The 12,148-nt window shown below is 44.0% G+C and overlaps 1 protein-coding gene across 2 annotated transcripts in view; it reads right to left on the bottom strand.

Annotated features, from left to right (window-relative positions):
• Positions 1–3,977: 3,977 nt before the first annotated feature.
• LOC139747093 (uncharacterized) overlaps positions 3,978–12,148 on the bottom strand; it is a 54,865-nt gene continuing 46,694 nt past the window's right edge. Inside the window, exon 10 of one of the 2 annotated variants that reach the window (XM_071658911.1) lies at positions 3,978–5,863. In XM_071658911.1, the coding sequence (XP_071515012.1) occupies positions 5,132–5,863 (732 nt within the window). In that variant the 3' untranslated portion in view covers positions 3,978–5,131. The remainder of the gene's footprint in view (positions 5,864–12,148) is intronic. The other variant, XM_071658910.1, reaches the window with a different exon arrangement.

Genomic DNA, 12,148 nt, shown 5'->3' with positions numbered 1-12,148 from the left:
CTCCTCCTCCTCTTCCTCCTCCTCCTCCCCTCTATATACCGAAGTGTTACCGGACTCCCCGTCCCGCTGCTCGTCCTCACGCCTCGAGCGAATGGTCGCATTCGACGAGGGTGCAGCATCATCATCCTCAAAAGGAGTTGATGATTTCCCTGCTCCTGCGTGGAGTGCAGCTTTGATGAGACAGTAGTCCCATAAAAGGGGTCCTAGAATTATATATATATATATATATATATATATATATATATATATATATATATATATATATATATATATATATATATATATATATACAAGAGGTGTTCAAGGACTCCTATACTTGTTTCAGTGTTATACCGCAAGTGAAAAGTCATCTTGGCGAAGTCGTCACTTGATAAAACACAGTACAGTCTCGTCAAAGAACTTCTCATATCAGAGGAGTCCACCCTACCTCTGCTGCTGGGTGTAGCGCAGCTTTGGAGCAGCAGGATCCGTATTCTTGACTGTTGGTGAGCAACTTGTGTGATTCGAGACACTTCGGTAATCTAATTAAGATTCCAGCCATGCACGTACTTCCTATTTACATGAGTCATTACTCACATAACGTTCTTAAGAATCCCATCATGTTGCAGCGAAAGGCAACTCACGAAACCCCAACAGCTTGATGGAATTACAGGAAACTAATCGAACGTCAAAGGCGTTTTAATTACAACGGTGCAAATACGGTCTCCGGCAACTACTGTGGGGTTAAGGAATGCTCTGCGGCAGTTGGAAGGAGTTTCTCTTCTTGCTTATATACTCCATATTCAGCAGACTATTGCTCCAACTATCGTGCCTCAGGGGAGGGGGTTGGAGTCCTCCATTGCATATGCAGAGTGTAGACCTTATTGTGTGATTGTGTCGGTGGAGATCACGCTTTGCGCGGCAACTATATAGCAGCTTATTGCCTTCTAGATGAGATACTGTAGCAGTGCCTCTCTCTCTCTCTCTCTCTCTCTCTCTCTCTCTCTCTCTCTCTCTCTCTCTCTCTCTCTCTCTCTCACACATGATAAGCTGATTACCTCTATAATCACCATGAAGGTCTTCCATCATCTCTTTCGATTACACGTAATGAAAACTGTAAACCACTCACTCGAACAGTACACAGCTTATGAACGATGCAGTGTCGAGTCTTCAAATGAACCTGGCAGCGTTGTATCACTCGATGATGAATACGAACCAGTGAACCTCTTTCAGTCTGTATTACTATCAAATGCTCTTTACCGGGAGTCGAAGCCGCCTTTGCTTCCTGCTTATTAAAGCCATGTATGCACTTTTAAGTAACGTTCTGGCCAGAAATACAAGCTAAGTCAGTGTTTCGTCTTAGGAAATCCCAGAGATTGTGTCTTAATATCATTGAGTGTAATCAGCCTTCCGTATAAGGGAATTAAAGACAACCCTGTGTCTGGTTTATCTTGGGATTACTTTAGTAAATCCTAAGAGTGGGTTTACGTTGCCTGAGAATAATTGAAGCTGGTTGTTGAGGTTAGGTTTTGGTTTGTTGTTGTTGTCTTATGAGCGGGATGAACTAGTGGCTCTGAGTCAAAGATGAGAATGGTAGGAGGAAGAGTCTGATCCCCTGACATGTCTTCTTATTCACAACTTCTTGGTATATGTATATATATATATATATATATATATATATATATATATATATATATATATATATATATATATATACATGTCCTCCTCCCTCTCCTCTTCTTCCTCCTCCTACCCCTCCTCTTCCTTCTCCTCTTCCTCTGCTCCTATACTAGCAAGTACGATTCACCGTCTCCCTAACGCGTCCAAGACTCGCTTGAATCTTGTGGATAAGTTGAGCAACACGAGAGGACAACAAGGATCATGCCCACACAGAGGAAGGTTTCGTTCCTGCTTAACCATCTGCCATCGTCTTTGCAGGGGGGGATAATAAAAAAAAAAGGGAACTTTTCAATACTTTGTAAAAGTTATCTTAACAAAAGTGTAGAGTTAGAGGACAGTAGAAAAGTTAGAGGAACTTGAGACGTTGAACTTAAGGTGGTGTAGCGTATTTAAGTTTCCTGCAAACGTCTTGGGGGGGAAAAATCCTTTGTGATCTTCAGTCTTTTAGAATTGGTTGACACGACTGGAGAGTTCGCAGTGGCTCGTGTCATAAGTCTTGGTCACGGTGGGTGAAAGTAAGCTTAAAATGGCACCCAGTAGCCAGTCTGGAGAATGGTTATGAAGGCAGTGCAGCGCTCGAGAGCTTCATGTGAAGGAAGGAAAGCGGAATTGGCCACTCGACACTGAATTCAAAAACAGGAATGAAGACCTTTTGTGATTCTGCGTTTCTTCTTCTTCTTCTTCTTAAAGAAGGAAGGGAGGCGACATGATACTCATAGCTAAAGTGAAGGAAGAAATGAAGGCAGTGTGACATCTTGACAGCTAATCTGAAGTCACGAAGCTTAGATTTGCATCTGAACGAAGCTGTATTGGAACCTTGCTTCTGTCTGTCGAGACAGAGAGATGAATACAGTTCCCACCAGTCCTGTACTGTTGTTAATTGCACTGTCATAACATAGTGTTAATGAAATGTATACAATGTATAACATCGTGTTCTCCGAAGCAACATATCACATCCTGAGCAAATAGCAATTTGCAATTACTCGTAGACTTGAGCTTACAAAGGTACATGCCGTTATCATTATCCTATTACCATGATTATAGAGTTCTTATAATATAAACATTTATATATAGGAACAAGTATTGAATAGTTATTGTTTTGATATATTTTTGTTCTCTATGATGTAGTCTTGATTTACATGTGTAGATGATGCATCAAATGTGATAAACGAAAGATGAAAATCAAGGCAGTTCAGTTCGGGAACCAGAAACTGTGATTACGTTTACATGTGTGAACAAGTCTTCTCAGACTTCTTGCAAGCAGGCTCCTTGCAGTAATGACTTCTGAAATAGCAGATAACCAAGGTTGGCGAGAGAGTAAATGTTGCTTGGCACAAGCAAATGGTGCTTGCAACCGGCCATAAATTGTCCTCTACAACCCTCAGTGTTTGTAAGTTGTCGTGTTGATGGTAGTGGGGTGAGACAAGGCTGGGTTTTGTGTAGGTTTGGTTGGTTGGTTTTTCGTGTAACGCATATGAATATGTCGTGGGGCCTCTGCAGCGTTCCAGGAGTTTTTGAAGTTGTCTGGAAGATGTCGTTTTCTCTGGAAGATGTCGTTTCGTGTCGTTTTCGCTCCAGACGAGACGACAGAGCCTTCTTACGTGAGCGTCTGTTGCCCCCATATTTTGGCTCGGGAAGGTAGCAACAGAAGGGGATGTTTGTCACAAATTCCATAAGAAAAAATAGATGTATTCTATTGGGTCTTCCCCCAAACTCTGCTCAGAATGTCTCTGTCGAAGCAACGTAATGTCAAGGAACTTGTGTTGTCTCATTAGCGAATGCTAGGATGACTGTTTTCGAGACAGTTGAGGAACTTGTCAACCAAACGATGTTGAATCGTCATTCTACCACAAGGAGAGAATAAACACTGTAAACCCCAAATTCGTAGTTTTTACCTTAATGACTTTGATGTCTCTAATGGCCCCCAGGCAGTTGGTAGGCCTGAGGCCCATTTAAGCATTCAATACACAAACACACACCAGGGGTCGGAGGAGGCGCTAATTACTCGACCGTTTAGGAATGGTAATTACGAGGCCCCTGAGATGTTGCCAACTCATTATATTGACCAGTGTTACCCGAGTGGTGAGTGATTCCTCTCTCTACCCGTTTGTCAAGTTGGCTATATTGTCATGGTGGCTATGTCGTCATGGTGGCTATGTCGTCATGGTGGCTATGTCGTCATGGTGGCTATGTCGTCATGGTGGCTGTATTGCCATGGTGGCTGTATTTCTACAGTTGCTGTAGTACCTGGTGGTGCACAGGACCGAAAGCTAAGTGTTCACACAGAACGGAAATATATGAAAACGACCAAAGACGTGAAATAATTTATTGTTCATCCACATGTCGCTATGAACAGCCGGCGAGCAGGAATGAAGGAAATGGTAGCCCATGGCAGCTTAAGCTGATGGAAATGATGACGTAATCGAGACAGCTGACTTCCTCCTGTGACGTCATGACTAGATGACGTCTCAAACCGATGTTTTGATCTAGAGAAACAATGACTTGACTGACTTCAGTATCCAGTCTGTGTCTGGATGACTGACTTCAGTATCCAGTCAGTGCCTGGTTCACTGACTTCAGTATCCAGTCAGTGTCTGGTTTAACTTCAGTGTGTTATGATTGGTTTATTTTGGAGTGCATGTGTGTGTGTGTGTGTGCGTGTGTGTTTCAGTGGTTTAACTTTGTCTTGACGTGGTTCCTCTGAAGAGTGTGTGGAGAGGAGGGGGGTTCACTTGAGTGTGTGGGTGAGTGGTTTATATAATGGTAGATATTGGTTAAGCTTGAGTGTGTTTATCGAAGGGTTAAATGGGCAACCCTTAAGTGTGTGGCAAATGGTCTCAAATGAGTGTGAGGGACAGAAGACTTTTGAGTATGTGAAGACTTTTGACTTAAAGACTTTAGTCCCCTTCGTAACCAGTTAAGCTGACGCACTCACAATGGACAGCTAAGCTTGTTCAGGAGAGATGATCTCTCCTCTGTTCTTCATGGTTCACCTGATCGTGTTCTCTTAGTGTTCAGTCGCCGACGTTGCTCATGTAAGTCTGTTCCATATCAAAGTTATATGCTATACAGGTCCTTGCATATGTACATAATGCCGATAAATACTGTTAACTGCTATCTATGAAATATATATATATATATATATATATATATATATAGAGAGAGAGAGAGAGAGAGAGAGAGAGAGAGAGAGAGAGAGAGAGAGATTTATTCTTGTCTCATTGAAAGTCATAAGTATATAGTGACTTCTGTTGTTCTATAAAGATCGTTAAGGGGAGGAGGAAGGGGTTGAGGGTGTGTGTGTTGTAATGGTTGTTCTTAAAGAACACCGAGGAGTTCCTGGAGTTCTCAGAGAACCGTGGAGGGAGTTCCTGGAGTTCTTAAAGAACACCGAGGAGTTCCTGGAGTTCTCAAGAGAACCGTGGAGGGAGTTCCTGGAGTTCTCAGAGAACCGTGGAGGGAGTTCAGAAGGTCACTGAGAGAACGCGGGGAAGATCTGTCCTTCTCCATCCCCAAGTCTCCAGTTATCGTCGAGTGATACGTGTCGACGCTGAGTCTTTGGCGTCGACAGGTGATGGCTGCTGCCGCCACCACAGCTTTCGAGACCTCCCTCCCGCTCCACGGTCTCTTGAAAGACCTCGTCCTCGGAGTGCCCGAGGGAGAGCCGTTCCTCGTGACAGAAGGGGAGGTGGACCTCCAGGAACGGCCGCAGGGACAGAGGTTCGACCAGGACCCCTACACCCGGGTCCTGGATCGCCAGGGCATCAGGGATCTGGATGATGTTGTGGTGGGGTAACTCTAAGGGCTCCAGGACGGGCAGGGATGACCCGGGTGGATGGTAGACCTCAGGGATACCAGGGAAGTTGTCATAGAAAGGGAGAGGGTCAAAGTTGGGAGGGAGGTCACTGTCCAAGGGAGGCCCAGACCCCAGGGAGAGTGACGAGTGTACCAGGAGGTCAAGTGTCTCATCCGGGAACTCCGGGTCCAACAAGAGGGCGTCAGGGAGGCTCTGGCAGAGGTCAACAGGTCGGAGGTCATGGCTCGTGATGCCGTCGCAGTGGATGTCTTTGCGGAGGTCGTCACCGGGGCATTGGTTGATCAGGTCGTCGGAGGTGGGGTCGAGGTCGTGAAGTGAGTCGTGGCTGAGGTCACACAAGTCGTCCTCCGTCAGTCCGTCGCTCTGCGTCAGGAAGCTCGTCTGGAACTGAAGGAGGGAAATGTAAGAAGTCGTATCGTCAAGAAGAGAAGCGAGCGATCTTAAATTAGCGAGGAAGCGGGAAAATAGCTCTTGCCTTAAGGGGTGGAAAAAGCGAAGTAATTAAGTTTACTCTTGACGTGCAAGACTCGTAAGAAGAATATTTCTCCTCCGAAACAAAAACGAGAAAAAGACCATGAAAGAAAATGTTATCTTTTTTTACATTAAGATTAATCATTGATTTTTACTATAATCAGAATAATTTCTAAGATAGATAAGGATTGTCATCTGGGTAAGGTTAATCAGAGTAATTTTCAAAGCCAGATTAATCAAAATTAATTTCAAAAGAAAGATTAATCGAAGTCACTTTCAAAGTAAGATTAATCAGAGAGTTCTAATCATACGACTCATCACCCAGACTGGCCCACCTTCACTTAGATATTTCATTTCATTGAATGAGATGTTAGGTAAGATCTTTTTTATTCTCTCACATCTACAAGTCAACCAGAGACAAGGGAGATATTAAAGGTATTTTACTGGTGCCAAGTTGAAGGAAAACAGATTCTTAAAGGCACTGACAGTGCGATCCTGCAATGACGAAAAGGTTTTTAAGTCCAAAATTATTCATTCCTCAGCCCCAAGGAAGCAACTAGTCAATTTTGCGGTTCATTTGGTAACACTGTCAGCTACGCCCTATCTTCCCCCTCCAGTGTTGGCAACACTGAGGCAGTAAGAGATCCCCTTGGGGTTTGGGGGAAATGATTACGAGAGAGGGGAAATTGCCACCACTTGTTCCTACATCCACATGACGAACAACAGGGGAAAAACACGAGAATGGTGGGGGAGAAAAAAAAAAAGGATATTTTGAAAAATAGTAAAGGAAAGAAAACGGTAAATGGTGAACAAATGGGAGGAATAGTTTGCTCCAGAATAGAATAAAAACGATGATTTTCGAAAACCTAAAGAGAATCACTCAATTATGATTGAAAAACAAAGGATGTACTGCGAACACAAAACAAAATGACGATCGTGGTTAGATACTTATTTACATCCAAGGTTTTCAACCCAGATTGGTAATTCTGGGGGGGGGGGGGAATATATCCCTAATGACGAAATCATTTAGCCAGGCACGTCTAGCATTAATCACCTGAGTTTGTAATTAACTGGTGTCATGTGCCAGAGCAGAATGCTGCTAATTACAGGACTGTGGTCAGTGTGATGATTACACGTGTGGTACCATGTGATCAATCCCCTTTTTGAGCGTGACCTTTGACCTGACCTGTCCTAATTTTAGGACCGGGTCGAAGGTCACGCCATCACACACAGGGGTCGTACCGATGTGCTGTTATTAAGGGTCGTCTGTTGGTGCTCAAAGGTCGTCCCCAATGGTCAAAGGTCGTACCTCTGTGCTCAAAGGTCGTCCCCAATGGTCAAAGGTCGTACCTATGTGCTCAAAGGTCGTCCGTTGGTGGTCAAGGGTCGTACCCTGGCTCCCACAGGGGTTAGTGTGAGTATACATGAACATTCAGACGTACGTACATAAACAATACATAAATCCCCATGTAGACATAGATAGGTAATCAATCACACATACTCATACATATTTCCAATATAGATATAAAACATGGACACATCGAATGAAGAACAGTATGTCAGACTGCAGTCAAAATTACATTAATGTCAATAGAATCTGATTGAAACCGTTTTGTAGTCAATGTAAATGTAATTAGGGATATCATAATGAAATCAAAATTACCCCCACCAGTATTTGAACAACAAGAAAGGAGAATACGTGGACCTGAAAGACGAAAAAATCTGAAATATTTTATGATTCAAAAAGAAGCGTATGAAATGAACTAAGTTTATTGCATCACAACTTTTTTCTTTAAGTAAATACTGTGGCTTGACTCCCACACTCTACAAGAATACAACAACCACAGAATCACGTACACAACATAGGATAATATAATGGTACAGAAAATATGGTGTTGTTAACATCTGCTCACATCCTCAACTCTCTCTCTCTCTCTCTCTCTCTCTCTCTCTCTCTCTCTCTCTCTCTCTCTCTCTCTCTCTCTCTCTGTTTTCAAAGCTTTGCAAAGTAATATGTGTATGTGTACGTCCTACATAAGTATATGTACACTTCCTACACATTATCCATATGTGTTTCAGTTATCCTCTCATATTTTTCGATATTTCTTCACATATTCATTTTCTTGACTGGTTCCCTTACTTCCAATTACTCTGTCGTATTCTTCGAGCTTCCCTATTACCCTATTAATCTAATGTTAATTCCGTATTACCCTGTTAATCCTCTCTTTTCTTTCCCATTACCTTCGTGATTCTTTCTGACATTAAAGTCACTTTCAACTCCCATTTAGCACCAGTATCTTGTCTTCATCCTCAGATACCCTCCTCACATTGTCGCATCGATTGAGGATAGTCTTTTGTGTATATCTCCTTCAACAACTTATGAATATATAGATTAAACCAGTTGGTAGCTCAGTGTATAGAATATTATATAGACTGAATCACTAGAGAAGTGCACTTAAAACCAGCAAACCATTCCTCTCTGGATGGCCCATTTATGTAGTCTCCCTTGCACGTATCGCCTATATAAATCGTATGTGTATATGATTTATCTATGTCGTTTATGTCGTCTGAACTCCAGTGTTCACAGATAAGCTGTAGTGCATTTTGAGCATACACTGTATGTCGATCAACCTTGTATACTTTGTGTATGTGTACGTATACACAGCTAAAAGTAGATATGACTATGTATTTCGTATGATATGCGGTAGTGAGGGCTGGTATGCTAATGATATATACAGTAATGTCTTCTGTCTCGCTAATCATTTTCTGATTTACTCGATTTTGACCATACGCGGTTTTGCGCCTATACGCTGCCTCACCTATACGCTTATTTCAAATGTCCTTTTGTTTAGTTTTTTTCGAATCTACGCTTTGCCACCGCGCACTGTTTGCTTCTGTTGTCTGTTGCTCTCTCTCTCTCTCTCTCTCTCTCTCTCTCTCTCTCTCTCTCTCTCTCTCTCTCTCTCTCTCTCTCTCTCTCTCTCTCACCCCAAACCTATTAACGCCCCCCTGTCGCCATCATTACCTATACCATTCATCTCCCCAACCCCTGGTTCTCTCTCTCTCTCTCTCTCTCTCTCTCTCTCTCTCTCTCTCTCTCTCTCTCGTGCGTGTATGATCATTAATTGCTAGTGTTGACCCCGTCCCCCCACTTCCCATCTGGTTGGTGTCATTATTTTTTTTTTACCTAGTATGGACGTCCCTCTCGACCATCGGGGCTCCCATCAAGTTATCTTTTTTTTTTTCCCACGAATCACCTTCGTAAACAGATGCTGGAATAACTGTCTTATCCTTGTAGTAATTCTTCTCTTCCTCAGGGTTTTCCTTATTTCCCAACATCTCGAGTTTTCGTTATATATCCACGTAATTCCATCTTTAGCGCGACGTTCCTCTATTTCATCGTGTGTGTGTGTGTGTGTGTGTGTGTGTGTGTTGCTGCCGATGAGAGAGAGGAGGATGGGGGATGGTCAGTGGCTTTGTTGGACTGGACTGTAAACCTTGTTTACACCAGCGACTTATTTACATGACCTTGCCTTAGGGGGACGACGGAGGAGGGGCGGGGAGTGAGTGGGGACCTCGCCTGTAGGGGTCGGAGTCCGGGGTCGGGGGATGTCACCTGGAAGACTGAGGTGGGTTCATATCGTTGCCAGAGACATAACGGGAGGAGGAATCTCGACACGCGCGAAGCCAACACTTCAGACACGGTGAAGCACCCGAACCATCCCCTTTTGTTTTGTGCGGTTGATAATCACTTTTCTTAAAACAAAAGCTTATCCGGAGTCCGTGCAGACATTGGAGACACGTAATACCTACGTCTAGCAGAGGTTCGGGTTAAACAAAGCAATCAATTTCCTTCCATACGTATATGCTACCGGCAACCAAGAGGTCTTCTTTTGTTCGATCACAAGAGTCGGAACAATGGTACGAGACGTCCCATTGGCTCCGGGTTGATAGCTGGCTTCTCACTGGAGCAGGATATCTCATCTGACCTCCCATTGGCCAAACACTTGTACTGGGGATTTGGCGAGACTACTGTCAGGTGTTTTCCTAGTTTTTCGATTCTGGTTCATATGACGGTTTGGTATAGGGACTGCTTCGTCCTGCGTTCGGATGGGAACCATGATTATGCTCCACTGTTGATTTTTTGTAATAGCATTCTATTGGGTCCATTCAGAAACGGAATTAACAGAGAAATATTTTCGGCTACTTGATTGGCCATTGCGTCGTCAACATCGACTGCGAATCCGTCTTGAACCTTTATATTTACACTGGCGAACGGTTTCGAATCGCTTCACTGTTGTTTCATACCAAGCGAGATGAGGATTCGACTCCTCGAACATGATATTTAATGCCAGGAGGGATTAGTACTCAAGGCTTCCCTGCCTCGCAGTCATGGTTCGAAGTTGAGGATCCGAACCCGTGTTTCTCTTTTGGGGAAAGATTGCTCGTTCGAGATGCATGAACCATATGAACACTACCTTCGTAATGATGTAATCAACATGAACCTTTCTCGAGAATGAGACTGTAATGACGCCAACCTCTCATCGGAAACTAAGCTGTTTTCTTCGTGACTGTCTAATGTCCTATTGGTAATTGCCCATCGGTAGCGAGGGGGTTGTACACGTACGTGTGTGTGTGTGTATCCTCCCTAACTCTGGGATCAAAAGCAGACACAAACCACATGCTAGCCTAAAGATATTTCCACCGATGGTTGACATTAAGTTAATGCACTTGGCATGGTGGCCCCAGGTAGGTCATGATCATGTTCTGCTCCCGTGCAGAACAACGGTAACTTGCCCCACCTGCCCCTCTACAACCCCTCCAGGGAGCGCCTCCCTCTCCTTCCACCCTCCTCCACCACGTCCCCTTCCCCCTCCCTCTAGGCTTTTCCGACTTAACCTTCCGCTGTTTTCAGACTTTTATGATCTAATCCGATATTCAAACCTTCATTCTCATCTTCACATACATTTCTTTTTACTTGATATAGTTTCGTATTTTTCTTTTTTCCTGTTTCAGATTTTTCATGTATTCTACCGTTTTCTTTTCTTGAATCCTCAAGACTTTATGACGTTTACAATTTGTCTGTATTTTCCTCATATTTTCAAGGTTTTCTGTCTTTGTATTGTTTCTGTTCTCAGACTCTCGCAATGTTTTCTGCTCAGAGCTCGTGATGAAGTTTTTCTCCTCCACAGCATCAACACGGCTCAGCATTTGTCATCATACTGTCCAGCATTAAAAAGGGGATTGATTCCATGCTGACCTGAGGGGCAAGTTGACATCATATAGAACTGTGCCTCACGCGATGCCTTGTGCGTGTCCGTAATGACATAGCACAGAAATTATCATTCCTGGCAGCTGTGGTTGGGAGATGCAGTGAATCGTGATGTGATGTGAGGTCACAGTGCCTCGTGAGGGGTCACAGTATCTCGTGAGAGGTCACAGTGTCTCGTGAGGGTCACAGTGTCTCGTGGGGGGTCACAGTGTCTCGTGAGGGGTCACAGTGTCTCGTGAGGGGTCACAGTGTCTCGTGAGGGTCACAGTATCTCGTGAGGGGTCACAGTGTCTCGTGAGGGGTCACAGTGTCTCGTGAGGGTCACAGTGCCTCGTGCGGGTCACAGTGCCTCATGAGGGTCACAGTGCCTCGTGAGGGTCACAGTGCCTCGTGAGGGTCACAGTGCCTCGTGAGGGTCACAGTGTCTCGGGAAGTCAGACCAGCAAACACCAACGCCAAATCCGATCTCGCATGGGACTCAGTCTTAAAAAAAAAAAGCACATAATGTCGTTTTACGACAAAGTGTCTGCTGGGACGAGATATCCCTTAAACCACAAAGTCAAGAGCTGCTTTCTTTTAAGACTTTAAGACTTGTGTCCCTTTTGGAGAAGTCGTCCTCAACCACAGAATGTCTCTTTGAGACTTGGGGCCCCCCTACAATATGTCCCCCAGAAACTGTGAGTTAAGGGCAAGACATCAACTGCATCATTTGGTATCCATATTCTTTTAAGGTTGATAGGCCTTTGAAGAATGTTAACTTCCTGTACAAAGGATCTGTCCTCTGTGAGGGGTGGTGAGTGGTTCTTTGATCTCCGTACAAAGAAGTTGACCTTGTGAATACAAAGGAATACAGAGAAATTCAAATTACAGATCAGGAGGTCATGCCAACAGATCGCCCACGTAAGTCAAGCAACAAAGCCTTGGCCTCC

This window comes from Panulirus ornatus, chromosome 67 (assembly GCF_036320965.1).
Source record: "Panulirus ornatus isolate Po-2019 chromosome 67, ASM3632096v1, whole genome shotgun sequence".
Classification (NCBI taxonomy): Eukaryota; Metazoa; Arthropoda; class Malacostraca; order Decapoda; family Palinuridae; genus Panulirus; species Panulirus ornatus.
This window is presented reverse-complemented; position numbering and strand designations above follow the sequence as displayed.